The 17,517-nt window shown below is 42.2% G+C and overlaps 2 protein-coding genes across 8 annotated transcripts in view; one reads left to right on the forward strand and one right to left on the reverse strand.

Annotated features, from left to right (window-relative positions):
* Window positions 1-17,517, forward strand: part of asap2a (ArfGAP with SH3 domain, ankyrin repeat and PH domain 2a) — a 310,370-nt gene that overhangs the window by 169,539 nt on the left and 123,314 nt on the right. The gene's annotated exons all lie outside the window — the stretch shown is intronic.
* kidins220a (kinase D-interacting substrate 220a) overlaps window positions 1-17,517 on the reverse strand; it is a 41,410-nt gene that overhangs the window by 15,875 nt on the left and 8,018 nt on the right. For all 7 annotated transcript variants that reach the window (XM_061063514.1, XM_061063520.1, XM_061063519.1 and 4 more), the window contains exons 6-23: window positions 17,384-17,482; window positions 17,165-17,263; window positions 16,362-16,559; window positions 16,128-16,226; window positions 15,695-15,793; window positions 15,332-15,430; window positions 15,045-15,222; window positions 14,732-14,896; window positions 14,376-14,555; window positions 13,935-14,100; window positions 13,476-13,627; window positions 13,186-13,286; window positions 12,889-13,074; window positions 12,586-12,726; window positions 11,186-11,423; window positions 10,929-11,020; window positions 9,079-9,223; window positions 8,251-8,413 (exon numbers count right to left, since the gene is read on the reverse strand). In XM_061063514.1, coding sequence (XP_060919497.1) covers window positions 8,251-8,413; window positions 9,079-9,223; window positions 10,929-11,020; window positions 11,186-11,423; window positions 12,586-12,726; window positions 12,889-13,074; window positions 13,186-13,286; window positions 13,476-13,627; window positions 13,935-14,100; window positions 14,376-14,555; window positions 14,732-14,896; window positions 15,045-15,222; window positions 15,332-15,430; window positions 15,695-15,793; window positions 16,128-16,226; window positions 16,362-16,559; window positions 17,165-17,263; window positions 17,384-17,482 — 2,600 coding nt within the window. The remainder of the gene's footprint in view (window positions 1-8,250; window positions 8,414-9,078; window positions 9,224-10,928; window positions 11,021-11,185; window positions 11,424-12,585; window positions 12,727-12,888; window positions 13,075-13,185; window positions 13,287-13,475; window positions 13,628-13,934; window positions 14,101-14,375; window positions 14,556-14,731; window positions 14,897-15,044; window positions 15,223-15,331; window positions 15,431-15,694; window positions 15,794-16,127; window positions 16,227-16,361; window positions 16,560-17,164; window positions 17,264-17,383; window positions 17,483-17,517) is intronic.

A 17,517-nucleotide genomic window follows, 5' to 3' on the forward strand; every position in this document is an offset into this window, starting at 1 on the left:
AGCGAGGCCCTCTCTGGGAAAACAGTAGACAGAGGGATGGACCAGCAAGCTGGCGCGTGGACTCGCAGCATCAATGCTGGGAGGTTATTGTTACAGTGGGAGCTGCCAAAGCCTCCACAACCCCAAAGGCAGAGAGGGGGGGGGATAAAAAATATGTTTTCACTTTACATGACGCCATATTCTTTGTCTCCTTAGAACCCAGACGCATTTTCTTGATTTGAGTCAAATGCTTTGCGTATTGTGGACAACCCCTTTCTCCAACTTTCTCTCTTTTTTTGCCTCCTTGTCTTGGCAGTGCCAAGTGAAGACTTGTGGCAGCGCCTGCTTTCTATATACATTTGTGGCAAAGTTTAGTCCATTAATTGAAACTCTCTTGTACTGAGCTGGACCTGTGCATCCCAAAGCAAACCACAGAGAGAAGCAGGGTAATGGGAAACACACCAGGCTGATAAAAAGTCGAGTTCCTTCGTAGCAAGCGGCCTCTTTTTGAGACAGGCTCAGGACTTTCAGTGGTTCCCCGAAATGTTGATTAAACTCATGTGTAGCGCCGAAATGGAGCCTCCTTGTTCCAGACCCCAAAAACCTTAACTGAACTCTCCACTCAGAAAAACCAGGGCTTCATTTTCAACAAACAGCAAAACACTTAACCTCAGCTTGGTGATTTATCTTCCAGAGCAGATTTTGGAGCATCCTTGGGCCATGGCAGGGTTCGTCCATTGTGACACTAATTGCACCACAGAGTTCATATCAGCGCATGTGGTCGTTAGATAGCTGTAATGGGCAGTTGATTGGCCGTATGATGCAGAGTTAAGTAGGGAGGATTGCTAAAGTGAACACAAATGTGCTTTTCTAAAAAAGATAATACATCTGGAATAACTCTGTTAAGAAGCTTCAATCCATAAAGTCAGTGATGGATGTGACAAAAAATGCTTAAGCTGAACCAGTAATCCTCTGATTAACTTCTCAGAGTGGGATGTGTGCATCCAAAATAAGATGAGAGAGGGACAGAAGAATATTAATGAGCTTAATGTGGTTAAGGGATACAAAAAGCTAGAGCGTAAAAAGCATGTCTATATGATAAAACTGTTACTCCGGTCAGAGGTAGTAGGGAAAGCCTTTCTTTAGAACCTGAAGCACAAGCAGACAAATCTGATAACCAAATCCTTGAGCTATAAAGTGGACGGAGGCACGTGCTGAATTAAAAGCTGCTAAAACAGCAAAGACGGTGAAAAAAGGGAGACACTTGATCCCTCCCAATATAGGCTGTATGGGCTTGATCTGTAAGCCCATACATGCCTTCTTTGGGCTTGCTCACTAGCTTAGTCATTCTTTGTAATTTCAGTGAGGTTTCTATACCCCCTAAAAAGGGCCTGACCTCCACTGACTTTTGACCATTTGTGTGCGTGTATCTACATAATGTATTTGTTCGGTAGCTATCAAGAGCGCCAGTGGTTCCCGCGGCATCTGAGAGGCAAATCTCGTCCACCTAAAGGTCAGTGCTGACCCTTTTGCAACCCTGTAATGCTATTTATAATCAGCCCCCTACCTTCCAGCAGTTTCGAGCACAGAGAGACAGAAGAGTGGGAGAGAGATCAACACTGCAGAAATGCCGAAGCATCAGGCAAATGTGTGCTCCCCAGCCCTCTGTTCCTTTCCTTCCATCTTGGTGTCACATTTTTATGTTGATCGAGTCCTGTCGTCACTGCTGGACGACTCGATGACAAAGGGCAGCGGCCACTCAGAGGTGTGGTGAAAGCTTTTATTGCATTTGAATTGTTTCTTTATGCTTTGTAGAGAAAGGGAACAGAGCAGTTCTCTTGTTTCAGACCAATTAGACTAATCCTCCAACCTCGGCTTACAGGCAGAAATGAAAAAGGCTTTAATAAGGATTTCCTAACAAAGAAATAGTCCTCGTGTTGTAGCCTCCAAACACATGAAAACATATTCTTTGTCCTGTGTCAAAGGCAAGGTCTGCGTTTGAGCAGCTCAGTGGGGGTTGAGCGATGGTAATGGCTGACTCATGGTCAAGGCCTTGGGTACAAGATTTTTTTCGCCCTTTTTACATTGCCAGTTCAAGGCTGGACCTTCAAGCCCCCACCAATATGCCTCATCTGCAATGTAAAACACACAGAGGTAAATTGGGGGGGGGGTGTCAAAGCTTTCCATCGCTAAGAAGGTATTGGAGGTAGTAACAGAGGTGAAACTGCGTCATCGTAAAACGGCTGAGCAGGCAGGGCGGAAATGCGCTGTGTGTGCAAGTCTAAGTGTGTGTGAATGTGGAGTTCCAGCGGTTTGTTCCCACTTAGTAACTCTTGTGCTTCTCAAAAGCTGTATCGCCAAGTAAATCACACACTGGTACACCAATATTGCACCAATGCAGAGTCAATGTAGAAGTACAAAAGGTAAACTGATGGTGGAGCTTCTTTACAGGGCCGTTACAAACATTTTAAAAAAGTGCTTCTTGACTAACACACATATTGAAACAGCTGTTTAAACAATGCCATCCTTTGCTCCAGTTGTGCCTCTGTTACTACCTGATGGCGAACTCTTGTCGCAGTGATCCTTACAGAAACTGGTGTGTTCATTTGCAGTATTCACACCTTTTCTTTAACCTCATTTTACCCCCTTAGACTAAACTCCTTTTTCTTTTTACTCTTTTAGAATGCCTTCTCTTATCTTATACAGACTGCCTCTTCCCTTTTCCATTTTTATCTCGCGCCCACAATACTTTCCTTTTTGTCCCCGTCTCTCTTTATCTAACGATCAGTCAGGTGGTTTGTCGGAACACTGGTGTGGGGAATCAATGCTGGTGTCCTATGGGTGATGGACCTAGAACTCTATAGACATCTGTGGCTTTACACCAGCCTTTACACATTAACATACACGTCTTCGGGGGCCTCTTGACTCAGGGTTTCACTCTTTCTTTTAACAAAACACCTCCTGGAGTGATTTTACACGGGGACAAAAGGATTCCGTGGAAAGGAAAAAAAGGAGAAAACTATTTTTGAGCACTTGCCGTGCATTGAGATGATAAAAAAAAGTGTCATGAAACATGAGGGGAATTCACATGAACAATAGGCAATGAATAAAGAACTTCTTTGAGGGCAGGAAAAGTTCAAAAGTATTCATCATGAGAAAAGAATAGGATAGCGCCTTTTGCGGCCAGATATTTAAGAGCTTATTAAAGGATTCCACATAAAGGGAATCACCCGCATGAGCTTTGGAACAGCACTTTTTATCCCAGCACATAATTGCCACCAAATTACAATAATTGTGCCAATTAAAGTAATCCTGAATGAAGAGAGCGTCATCTTAATGTTTCAGTACTTGGGATAAGAGTCTCTCTAATTAAGACTGAATTGCCTGGCTACATATTCATTCGGAGTGCGTTAACTGAAGGGGGAAAAAAGTTTTGAAGTGTCCGAGAAGTGCCTGGCTCTAGTCACGTCTCTGAAAAGGGGGATTGTCTGTTGGATGAATGCAGGGCGAGGCTGACGAAACAGAGGGGATGAGAAGATGAAGGGATGAGAAGAAAAAGTTGTGCTTAACACGCCGTGACAAAAAAGCACAGCGCATCAAAATTTGTAGGATTATTTACAAAACCTAAACTTACAAAGATAAAAAAAGAATAAAATAATAATCAGGACTTAAAATATACTGCAATTTAGACTGACAAGAATTTCTCTGCTGTGTGAATATACGCAAATGTGTGTGTGTGTGTTGGTGTGTGTGTGTGTGTCTGAGTGTGTGTATGAGTGTGTGTGTGTGTGTATGAATATGCGTGTTTGTTGAACGCAGCCTGAATCTCAGGGCCTGATTAATTACACTGATTCTCAGAGGAGTTGTGGGTGACATATGTTCTTGCACTGGTGTAAGAGCTTAGCGTGCGTGTATGTGTGTGTGTGTGTGTGTGTGTGTGTGTGTGTGTGTGTGTGTGTACTTTGCATGCCTTTTGAATATGAGATTTAGGATGCCTGCCTGCATGTACAACCACAAAAGCTTATGTTAAAAGACAGTGTATGTGTTGTTGTTTCAGTTACATCGTGCATTAATTAAACTACAGTTTGATCATGTGTGTAAAAGGTTCTGTAAGTGTATAGCATGCAATAGTTTGTGTGCATGTATGTGTGGGTGTTTGTAATGAACAGAGGATTCAGGTGCAGTGCCAGAAACACACTCCTGAATGCAGCGGGGGCATCCTGGCACAGACAGGGCACCAGATGTCAGAGCAGGGCAGGAACCTGCTCAGTGGACCAGTGACACTTTTTTTTTTTTTCTAGAGCTGAAAAAGGGATCTAGGCGTCCAGGAATAAACTCTCTGAGGAGCCCGCCCCCGTTCATCATTAGGACCAAATATGTTAACCCCATCAACCGAAACGCAGAACTATTTCAATTTCTGAACAAATCAGTCTGTCAAAAATGAATACTAATAAATACAGACCCTATTGCCCACAGAATGCACAAACAGTCCTTTAAAAGTCCTTGAAGTTGTGTTGAGAGATACAGATTCTGCTCAACCATGCCTCCTGATGCTGCATTATAGTTTGTATGATTGATTCTAAGAGCTTCATCTCTTACAATATGCCTTTCCCTTTTTTTTTCCAAAGGCTGCAACTTACAACCAGTAAGTTAACTACCATATACAAATACTGAAAACATTAATGAAAAATGAGCGAAAATAAAAAAAATTAAAAGTTCTGTAAAATATCTTTTGCCTGGTCAATAGTCCAAACCTCCCAAAAAACGGTTTAATTTAGAGAGAACAATGAAAATCAGCAAAATGTCACATTAAAGAACTTAAAAACAGTCTTTAAAAAAAGTATTGATTGCTTAATAGATCGTCTGACATTTCAAAGTGGATAACCTGATGTCCTACCAATTCACTACATATTAAAACTTATAAATTAATTAAGGTCATCATGTTTAAAGGGGACAACAGCAATTTAAAAGAAACTCCGTTACTGAATTTAGAAAACATCATTAATGCACTAACACTCACAGGGACAGACAAACACACAAACTAAGGTCACTGGGAGGAAAAATACCAACCATTTGAAATAAAGCGTACAGGGGTCAAAATAGACAATAAAAATAAATAGGAAAGTAGATTACCAAAAACACAGAAGAAGTCACAACAACAGCTGTGTGTCCAAAACGAGAGCCCTTGAACAACCTCCAGAAGCTGCACTTCCTCTGTAACTTAAATGACTCTGCTAAAAGACTTCTACTAAACAGCTAAACGTAATGTAATGACTCTAAACAACATCAAGAAAATTAAAAAATCTAAAGCCTATTAAGAGCCTTTGGAAATGGCAGGGCTGCTTTGAAGCAATAACCATGAAGCAGGAGTGAGCTAGGTTAGCGGGAGCCATTAAGACTAATAGCAGCTAAAACAAGGAGCAACTGACTCCTGATGCTGAAGAGGAAGACATGATAAACCTGAAAATGATAGTCACAAGGCTGCAGGCTCCAAATTCAATTTGCTAGTGATCTAACAGCATTGAAAACACGGATTTAGGGTTGTTAAGTTGACAGCTACAAATATATGGGTTGGTCCAAAAACACTTCTTGTTTTGTTCGCTGTTCTGCATCTGTCAGGGAACCTCAAGGCTCAAGTTGTAATGTTTAGTTTTTCCTCAAGAACTAGTGGGAGAGTCATTTATAGCTATGCTTTTTGTGTGCATGTGTGTGTAAGCTCGTTATTTTTTAGTCAATATCTCCTTCAGACAGTGCAATCTTTGTTACACAGTTCTTTCCCCCTGCTACCCTGCATCAGTCTAGGCAGCCCCCCTGGTCTTACGGTTAATCATTGAAACATAGCTAAGGTTATTAACCGATTACACATTCTCCATCAGATTAGGAAGGTTGTACTGGCCCTCTCCGGCTACAGGAATTAGCTCGACTTATTTCTCTTCACGCTGTGTCCTAAAATGACACTTCACAGCCCCTCATGGACGCTAGTTATTGCCAGGCAAGTTGCTAAAAACAGCTTTCAGCCGTTTTGAAAGCGCGCGTGTTTGTGTGAGATATGAGGGAAGGTGGGTGTGTGGTTCTATTTTTTCTCTCTTTTTCTAGGAGTTCAGGTACATGCCATAGAGAGTCGCTGTCACCTTCACCACTGAGAGGCACTCTGTGTTACTCATGCAACATGTCACCGGGGTTTAGTAGTGTGCGGGATCATTTACTTTCAATTTAAAGGCTTGAGAGGGCAGGAAGTTACAATGATGATCTTTAAAGGACTTCAGGCAAGGATGAAACCATGATTTTATTTTGTATCTTTAAACAGAGGGAGATTTAAACTGGATACATTTTTAGACCAAAGGAAGTCTTCTGATATGCTATAATTTTAAAAATATATTTTTTGTGATACTATGTATACTGTGATCTACGAGCCTTGTAAAGAGGAGAGGAGAAGAAGCGCAGGCTGCTTTGTGACTGAGATGCAGGGCGACAGTTGACCTATAAGGGGCTGACTCACCCCCACGTTCACTTCACCACTAATATATTCACTTAGTAACGCTCTGGGGATGTGCAGTTTCACTGTGCAAAAAATGGATGAGCACAACATCCTGTACACATGTATGTATGCTAAAACACCAACAAAGTGCAGAAAAGAGGTCAGAGCCATGTTGTTCTGGTGGCAAAACAATTCAAACAAAAAGATGCTAACTAATAGTTACAGGAAGTAGTGAACTGGTCAAATCATAACGTGATGCATTGAAGTGTGTTTACGTGTAATGCATGTGAGTATTCATTTACACTGTGGAGAAGAAAAGCAAACACGGGTAGCTATCCGTTGGCAGAGAGACAGTCTTAATAAGGGGCCTGAGGTTCTGAGAGGTTAGTCAAGTGCTCATCCACCGCTGAGAGAAAAAGGTACAACAGCTCATCCAGAACAAAAAAGGAGACTAAAGAGCCTCCCATCAGAAGAAAGAGGAAGGAAAGAGCAGAGAGACAGAAAAAGATGCACAGACAGAGGCCTGAGTCTTATCAGCAGAAGATTAGCGCGGAAGATAAGGCCTCAAGGCGAGGCGTCGTGTTTAGCCTGTTTGAGGCTTCCTGTCATCATCATTAAGGCCGCTTCTCCGACGGCCACTGCGGAACAGAGCAGCCATTTGGAAGGACGAGCAGTGAGGAGGAAGATAAAACAGGACAGGGCGCTGGTCAAAGACAAGATGATGGCTATATTAAGTCTAATGAAGAGTGTAAGCACAGTCGCCTGCTCTGTTTAAGGCTCTTGGAGGTAGGCCTTTTATGGATGTAAAAACCGTGCACAATATCATGGCAGTCCTGCAGCTTTATGAAATCCTCCTGTTTTATTTTTCAACAATATTAAATGGTAAAACTATAGACAATTCATTTAGGATGGCCATGTTACTTAAAACTGATATGCCAAGAGTTGCAGCCTTCTGGCCACCTTGCTCCCCTCGTGCTGTACACATCTCATTTAACTGTAGCTGTGTTGTATAAATGTATGGTAATGCCTATTGTCTTTTGAAAACCAATAGAAAAAACATTTTTAATGAGGCAGTGGTTTGCCTCGGAGACGGGGGAGGGAGGGTTGTCTGCTGAATCTCGCTGGCTGACTGGCTGACAGTAACTGTCTGTGACAATTTGCTGCCGCAGGAGTCGTAGGCACTAGTGTAGTGTGACAGAGTGCAACCTTTAAAGGCCAGCGACTGATGCACAACAGCGCCGAAAACCCAGCGACTCAGCCCTGTGCAGGCCTCCCCCTCATCTTTGCGATGTGCACGCCTTGAAGCACCAGTGACCACACAAATGCAGAGGCAGGATCAGTCATATGAATAAACACAGACAGATAGAAGAGTTTATCTCCCTACTACTCGCGAAAAAGACATCTGAACATTAATGGACTTTTATCCAGAGTCAAGGAAATATGTTGTTTCATTAGTCTGGAGAAGACAGAAATTTCCTCGTGCATTAAGATGAATTAAAAAATCTGTCTGTCAGTGACCAATTAGTGTGGCACTCACAGCCATTTGCAGTAGCGGTGTACTATTGTTGCCCACAGAAAACAAAATCCTATACTGCCACCTGCTGGTACAAGTTCTTAAATCAGGATTTCAATTCCATAGATAATCAAGAAATACAATATATTTATCTATCTTTTAGGAGGGCTATTTCCCAGGGCAACGAAACAATGGGTATTCTTTAAATAAGTCTTTACAGACTTTAGATCAGATGAGTGGTGATGTGATTGTTTCCTTTTATGTGCATGTGTGTTTGTACCTCTCATAGATGTTCTTGAGCGCCACCTGGTCCGACACTCCTTCAGTCTCTTCCAAAAACAGGATGATCCACGACGTCCTGTACGGCCACTCTTCTGTCAGGTTGATCCATGACACCAGTCGGTCCCAGTTGAAGATGATCTGATTGGCCCGCAATAGGCGACCTGTGCAGAGGATGAGTGGACTTAGAATCACTGATCTACTTCTTCTCCCAATCTCTCACCAAACATCAACATCTCAGGGTTCTAACTTCTTGGCATTTTGTTTACGTTATGGTAATAAGAGAATGAAATGGACTTTTATCTGTAAAGCATCAGATTGAATCCTCAATAAGTTTGAGTGATATTATTTGATAAACCTCTTTTGCTGTTGCATGGTGTTCTGCCACAGCCTGCAGGAATCTGATACATTAGATAGTGAATATGATTTTGCTATGAAGGATTGTTGTCTTTTATTCAAGCAGGTCTACATTAAACACTTTGTCGCCTCGTGTTGACTGTTTTTCAAATTCCTGTTAAGTTCTTATTTATATTATTAAAATACTGATGCATCATGCAGATCTTTTTAAAGCAAAACTTGCTGCCATGTTGCTGTTTCAAATGCATAAGGCTTCAAAGCATCTGTTCAAACTGGATCATGATTTTTAAACCCTCAGCATTTATGTGTTCTCATTATCATTCATAAATCTCATAAATAAAGTTAAACTATTTAATCCCCTTGGAATTTGTCAAATTAGGCTCATTGGCTTCGGTGTTGTACGGTAAGGATTTCATTTGTTGATAGTGCGAGATCAAGGTTGTTCGTAAGAAGAGCACGACTGGTTCTTTACCTGTGATAGAAACAATGTTGAGCAGCCTCCTCATGGTCTGTGGGCTGATGTCGCTGAACCAGTCCTCTGTCACCAGCAGCTTGGTCAGGTCAAAGGACATCTGCCTGGTGATGGTCCTCTGCATATGCCGACGCCGGTATGTGTCCTTTACAGAGCATAAGATAAGACATTTTCACATGTGTAGACTCTTTGTGTTTCCAACTCCAAGATCAAACCTATTCATTTAATCACTGCCCCAAACATTAAGTGCGTTAAATAGAGGGTTAAACTTGTAAAGTAACACACACTCAGTTAAATAACTGTTAGGATACCCCAGGTTATTGGGGTTATTGGTTGGCCCTATGAACGGGATGTGCATAAAAAATGAGGACATTGTATCTTTATGTTGTTACTGCAATGACACACTTTTACCTTCATTCTTCCCATGACTATCTTTTCATGAGAGAAAAAAAAAAAACATCTTCCTGTGACTGCAAATAAAAATCAAAGAGCTACTGTCCAAGGCTGAACAGGCATGACACACAGGCGAGCTATTGACACAGATCTACCGGGGAACATCTGCGATGATATCAGACAGCTGCCATGGTCATGAGCCAAGGCGAGGCTTTTGGTTGACTTTGAAGTCATAACGCGGGTCTCATGACCTCTTTCTCAGACGGATGAAACATATGGCCACCACTCAGTCAGAACTGAAAGGGTCCATAGGACAGACAGGCCCTGTGTCACAGGCTGTTCAAAAAGTATCCATTTTTACTGTAGTTATACAGCTATATTTGTTCATTTAGATTTGATTTGCCTTCTTCTAATGGTTCTTCTCATTGCTACTGTTTTTTAAAGATAAATGTATTGCAGAGTTTCTGGAAGTAAATAAAGGACATTCATATCAATCCAATAAATGTAAATAAGATGGCAGAGATACTCCTTATGTCATTCACAACTTGAGAGGCCTCATAATAATGGAGAGTCACTAATTCATCCCCCCCAACCCCCCCGCCCTCATTTTAATCTTCACTTGTAGAGAGAGGGCCCTCCTGCCAAGAGCAAGCAAGTGGCGGAGGGCAAATAAAAGCTTTTGCCGCCCCGTAATGAAAAGAGCCAACACTAATAACTGAGGGTACTAGATAAACCCTAGGTACAAACAAATGTCAAACAAACAAACAAGAGAGGGAGATGGGGGGGGGGAGAAGAAGGGGTAGCAGAAAGGTGTCATGGGGGGCTGGGGGTGAGGTATCAGCGACAGCAGCAGAGTCACTTAGCCTCCTGCCAGCAGACCTGGTGCCAGTGTTTTGTCACAGGGACCCACTGGTGCTAGGCCTTGTCATTAGGCTGTGGCAACGCAGCAGGAAGGATAAACAGTCATTACATCAATTACACCAGGAACCTTGGCCGCACACCGAGCACCTCTCTCTTTTCTGTCTCTGTGTGTCTCCTGCTGTCCTCTGGCCTCTGCACTGCCTGCCAACACCACACTTCTGTATGGAATCCATCTGCAATTTATTATTACTGTTGCCTTTTTTATTTGCTAGTTAAGGGTCGGGGTGTGGTGTGAAATGTGTCTAATTAAAAAGACAAGTACAATATACAGCATTTGATGACCAGTATTGGCTTTGGAACATCTAATTTGGACTAACTCTTTGTCTTGTATTTCTATTATTCCCGGTTTATTTATATATCCATTCTTACAACTGCAACTCATATTGCAACCCTAACCACTGTATTTGTTTAAATGCCATTTTTCACAATGGTTTTCCAAAGATAAAGACCTTGGGTGGACTTCAGAATCACTGATGTGGCCGTTAACCTCAAAAATGATTATGCAACATTGGCCTACGTAAATAAATAGCTGTTACCCTGCGGTTTAGGGCGTTCTTGCTGCCAAACTTGGCAGGGTCTTGGCCTAGGTTGGTCTGAGACATTTTTCTTTCCATGTCCTCATGCCATCCTGGAGAAAGACAAGACAAGAAAACGAGATGGCTGATTATGCATTTGAATGAAAAAATAACTTTTTTTTTACATCTATTACATCCGAACAATAGCTTTAGAAGCCGACAGTTCAAGCCTCAAATGGTCCAAAAATGTGGGCAGTCCTTAAATACATCGTCCTTACCCTCAGCAGGCTGTGTCTCTCCATTGGTGGGGGCTACCATGCAGAGCTTCTTGGCTGTACTGAGGCCTCTGCTGTTGAGGAATACAGGCAGGTGAACAATGTTCCTCATGTAGTCGTGTCCGTTGATGTTGGAGTCTCTCAGCACACTGTTGAGGTTTTGGTTGATAGCTTTGATGATAATATGGGGGTCACTTGCGAAGATGGAAATAAAAGGGCCTTTGGAGAAGAGTACCCTGACCTGAAAATGACAGGAACCATCATTTAATGCATAAAAGAACATCTTCATCAACTTTTGTGTGTTTGACTTCTGTTTTCTTAGAACTCCTTAAGGGGCTTTTTATGCCTTTATTTAGAGATAGGGCAGAGAATAGATTCAGAACTCAGGGATAGCGAGAGTGGGGAATGGTTTGCAAGAAAGGAGTCACAGGTCGGGTTTGAACCTGAGCCTACGTACATGGGATGTGCGCACTAACCACTAGGCTACCAGCTCCCCCGTTACTACTGTTTTAATAGAAAAAGGTTTGGTTCAGCAAAGTAAAATGTGATTGTTTTTGCTGAACAGATCCTCAACAACTTCTCTGTCCAAATGGGTTATTAATGGTATAACCCAATCAATAACCAGGATGACAGCTTGAGGCAACAGTCAGCTGTAGTAGTTAAACTTAATGGCCCCCGTGAGAGCGGACTGTGCAGCACATGTTGTTGGGGATTTCCACTCTGCTAACTAAGGGACATTGTCCAAGTGTCACAGGACATCAATTTGTGGTACATGCATACATGGTTTGTTAACCCCTGGCCAGAGCCCTCAGGCTCGTCCCACGGAATGATGAACCTCAGTCTCATAACAGCTGTCTGCACAAAGGCCCCATCACATGATGTCTGCATCAAATTCAGTGAGAAAAGTACCCAGACTGATGGGAAAAAATGATAAAATTTGGTCATTTGTGTAACCTGCAAAAATGGATTTCAAGGTGCTGTTTCTGAATGTCTTCAGACAGAGGATGGTATTAGAGTGAGTGGGAGGTGCTTCCAGAAATAAGAAAATCACATTAGCACACAGGAGGTTGCCATCTTCTCTGGGATTACTTCATCAAATAATAACATTTGGATGAAGGAAATTCTATTACAGCAGCTGGGAGGAAGACTCAACTTGGAGGGGAGCAGAGGCAGCTGGAAACATCAGGGTGGCTGCACAGTAACAAAGATGTGTGGGCTGTGTGTGCACAGGTGAAAGACCCATTTAAAGTAAAAGCTATATGTCAGCTGTTCTTAAGCAGTCTGTCTCTGGGTCATAAATATTTTGACTGACAGATGTTGGAAAAATGATTTCCTGCATATTATCAGTCAAGCTGCATTTATCATCACTGCGACCACGTGCAGTAACATGTGCGAACACACACCGTGTCAAGCATCTGCAGCACTTTGTCCTGCTCACAGGCGTCCAGTCCGTCAATGATGACGGCCATGCGCGTCTGGTTTTGAGTGAAGCCATCAATGGTTTTGGCCATTTTTGACATTAGCTCCACTTCATTCTTCAGCACCTGGTGTAAAACAGGAGAGAAAAAAATCAGTTACTCGAGTGAATCCTAAATGTAATGTTTATGTCAGAAATGTAATTGATTGGATTAAGAATTCATCTATGACGCCTGGAGGTCAGAGGGTTAACATTTAATAGATGTAAGGAAAAAAGTGTGCTAGTCTACCTTCATAAATCCTTCACTCTTGAGTTTATGCAAGTTATTGGCAGCACCGTGAAGACGTTTCCTCTGGGAGTTAAGAACAGAGTCGGCCACCTGCCACCAGGTTCTACAGTTCAGCAGTAAGGCCAGCCCGACCACACTGGCCATGGCTATCAGCACAGCATTAACTGTCAAGTTCTCAGGGTCAACCTGGCAAAGAAAAGCAGTGCGATTCATTATGAGGGTGTCAGGTGACATGGTGATTAAAACACAATTGGATTCGTATTAAAGCAGACTCCCTGGTCCGTCACTGTAACACACCTTGAAGATGGCCAACAGGGCCACACCAGTGATCAGGCAACCAAGTGTCAAGGCAAACAGCACGAAGGAGGGAACACAGCAAGTTTTCTTCCACTTCTTACCTGAGATATGAGAGGTAGGTTAATGAGAGAGGGATGCATTGAAAGTACTAAAATCAGGCTTATTTTTATGAACACTGAAATAACAGCAAGATTCAACTGTTAAGACCATTTCATCACTCGATATGGGAGATGTAATCTTACGTGCCTGCCTAAAGTCGTTACATTAAAGAACCCAGACTGTGACACTACCTTGGATCTCATCCTTTTTGAAAACCCTGAAGAGCCTGCTGGCCATGAAGCCAAACTCCCTCTCGCAGGCGTCTGAGAGGGTGGCAATCATCTCAGCCATGGAGGTCTCCCCTCCAACACTGGACAGACGATTGTAATCCGTGAACAAGAACCTGTGTGACGTGAACAAAGACTTATTGCACTCCATAAAATTAAAAGTGCAGATGAGACTGGGACATCATGATATTTTAACAATGTTGTTAACCCTGTTATTACACATTAAATAGTCATTGATGGTACTAGCCTTCTATTTAGTTTTATAACTCATAATAAATGCATTGTGGCTAATGAAAACGCTTAACATCTTGCCTTTGTTCTTTCCCTCTTGTGCTGCCTTGTCCATGTCTCTTTTGAAAATACATTTGAATCTCAACCTTCATGGTTAGCTAAAGGTTTAAATAACACTAAAATGGTTGTCACCTGACAGGCAGGGCGCGGGTGGTCTGCTCTGGAAGTTCAGGGGGGTTGACGAACATCAGTTTGAGCAGCAGCTCCAGGTAACCCACCTGACGAGCCAGACGGGTGCTGATGACCCACGCCCAGTTCCAGCTCTCCCTCTCCCGACGACTTCCAAAGTACACCAACACTGCAGTGAGCGGAGGAGGAAAGGAATTGTATTAGTGTGGAAGCCAGAAGGGTTTGTTTCCTTAACTATCAAAAGAAATGTAAGTAAAGAAACACCATTTATTCATTTGTTATAAGTTTTACAAAGGCACACTTCAAATAAACTATTTTAATTGTATGAATAATCTGACTTTGTGGATGGAAACAGCTTCATATAAACATGTATACGATGTGTTACATGTATAAGCATTATTGTTTAAAGGATTAGGAACTTTAAGCTTTTTTTTTTGTCCTCACCAAAAAAGATGTAGAGCAGGGCAAGGAGACTGAGGGAGACAGCGATTGCCAACCTGGGATCAACAGTAAAGCCCAGAACCACGGCCACAGAGCCGCAGAGGAGGAGGGTGAGGAAAACAACCAGCCAAGAGAACTCGAACAAGGGCTCTATCTGCTGGCCTGCAAAGGTCTTCATCTCGTCTGAGATGAGGGGGAGTTAAAACATAAAGATACATGAAGTGAATGAATATGCAGCAATATGAAGAAAATTCTTAATATTACATTTAGTGATGCTGAAGAAGAGGAAAGGACATTTCTGAAGGGAAAATTCTGTACTTTTCTACTTTATTTTTTTTTAATGCTGAGTGCTGACTTACCCTCCAGTTTCTTGAGGAGGAAAGACTTGCCGCTGCCCCACTGAGCATACAGTCCAACGCAGATGGGTGGCTGCATGGTGGGCTCACTCAGGATGTCAGCTAGAGCACTGCTATAGAGGTCGTAACCCAACATGTCTCCATCTGACTCAGAGGGGGAGAGGTGCTCTGAGAGAAAAACAGAGAGAACATTTATAGTGAGAAAAACATAGAAAAGAAGAAAAGAGGAGAAAACAAAGGGACTTTTTTTTCTGATTCATGATAAATAAATCTATGATTTTTTTGTAACACAGTAAAGGGGAGAAATGTGTCATACTGGCTCCAAATATCTGCGTGAGGATGCTTTTCTGGTGGGTACAGTCGATGTTGTATGGTGTCTCCCCAGCTTTGTTGGGGCGGTAAAGAAGGCGGCCATCTTTAGGGTTCCTCAGTAACAGCTCAGCCAGCTTTCTACTTCGACCTCGGATGGCAATGTGGAGGGGCGTGTCTCCTTTCTAGAAGAAGCAAAACTCAGAATTAGACAATTGTATGTAATGAAAGAATGTGAGTATATATGTTTGAACAATAAAATAAAACAGGTGCAAGTGTGTTTTTAAGAAATACCTTATCAAGTGCAGACACTTTGGCTCCTTTATCCAGCAGCAGTTCCACGATATCTATGTTCCTCATTTTGGTGGCTTTGATAAGCGGGGTCTCTCCATCCTTAAAAAAGACACAAAATATATCATTAATATTATTTTTGAATATCTGCCTGCATTTTTTTCTAATGTATCTCAACAGAAACACAGCATTTGTGATGTCACTTTTTTAATATACTTGAATGGAAATATGTGAAACTTTAAGATGTTAAACTCAACAAATGAGAAATCAGGAGAAATAAATCACAGATAGAGTTAAACAGTCAGATCATTTAAGGGATTAGAGGGAGTGCATTTTACACCTTTGCTAATCTTGAGTGTGCATTACCTTAGTGCAGCTCTCGGTGTCAGGGTTACACTGCAGGATATCTCTCACCATGGTGGCGTTGCCTTTCTCCACAGCCCAGTAGAGGGCAGTCTTTCCATCCTGATGTGGAAAGAACAAGCAAGTTTATCTTGGAGAAAAATAACCTTGGCAGATACACAAAAAAAGCCTTTCGGATTGTGTGGATAGAAAATTGATATTGTTTAGGATTATGCAAAGGACATCTAGGTGTGTCTGTTTATACAGAAATAATACTTGTGTATATTTGTATCTTCCTAACCCATGGATTAAAGTTTACTTTCACAAGAAACAACTCTGCTAATGTAACAATGTTGAGTAGCAGTGTGATATTTCACATAGAGATGTTTCACACAAGGCCTCCTGCCTGCCTTTACAATCAAACAAGGAGCAAAGCTAGCAGGAGAGGAGGTCTTACCTGCCCTCTGACGTCAATATCAGCGTATTTGTTCAGCAAAGCTCGCACTATCTCAACATGACCCCCTCTCACTGCTCCAATCAGCATCGTCTCCCCGCTCTGAAAGAGAGACAGAAAGGAAACACAAACAGACAAAGTCATGAATTGTATTTCATTCACATTGTTTTTCATATCAACCACTCCTCTACATATTCCAACAGGGAAGCTGATAACGCTAGTGTAGGGTGTTCTCACCCTGTCTGGGATGTTGACATAGGTGCCGGCATCCAGCAGGTCCTGCACGATCTCTGTGTGTCCCTCCTTGGCAGCGATGGCGAGAGCCGTGTTGCCGTCTTTGTCCGTCATGTTGACGTTTGGGTTCCTCTTCAGCAGCTCCTTAACAACCTCTGTAAAGCCACCTTTCACTCCCACAATCAGAGCCGTCATTGAGTTCTGGAAGGACACAGTAAGAAATTGAGAAAAACTTAGGGTCCTTTTAATCCTAATATTTAAAGATGATGGATGTTTCTCCCAACATGTCTGTGTTTTAAGGTCTTAGTATTTCCCAAATGGCAACGATTCCTTTCAGCAGCTTTAGGAGACAGTAATAATATATTATTTAACTTCTCTTTAATATTTGCCGCTCTATTTCCATCTGATTATTGATGTCACATTTCAAACTACCACATTGTTCAGTTTGTGTCAGAAGGAGCACAGATGCGCAGCGTCATTGATGCAATCAATTATTTAACACCGCAGTTTACTAATGGGTTTATAGCATGGTAGCATTAAATCTTCATTTAGTGAAAATGACACCAGCAAAAAACAGGCTGCTGTGTCCATCATGGCACCAATGATGAACCCGAAGAAGAAGAAATTAAGACTCTCTGACTACCAGACTATAAAATCTATAAAAATATAAATAACTTAATAAACAAAAGTAATTACCAAGGAAAAATAATAAGTGTATCATGGGGGAAAGAAAGTCCAAAAATTAGCATAACAGTGTTAGATCTCTCCCAACAAAGTAAATAATCATTCGCTGGAAATCTACTTACTGCTCCTTCTTGGTCCACATCAGCTCCATTAGCCAGAAGGTGCATCACACTGTCATAATGGCCCTTCCTGGCGGCCCAGATCAAAGGAGTGGTACCATACTGTGTACACATGAGAGAATATGATACAGTATACAGGACTCATAAAGCTTAAGCCCCTTACAACATCTTCTGTTTGATTAAACGCCAGTAAGTGATGAACATCTGTCAGCATGTAGTTACCTTGTCGGAACAGTTGACCTTGGCTCCGTGCTGCAGCAGGAGATGGACAATCTCTGCGTGGCCTCGACCTGCTGCCCAGATAATGGGATAGACGCTGTACTGTTGGGGCAGAGGAGAGGGGTGAAGCCACGCTG

The sequence above is a fragment of the Labrus mixtus genome, chromosome 18 (assembly GCF_963584025.1).
Source record: "Labrus mixtus chromosome 18, fLabMix1.1, whole genome shotgun sequence".
NCBI lineage: Eukaryota > Metazoa > Chordata > Actinopteri > Labriformes > Labridae > Labrus > Labrus mixtus.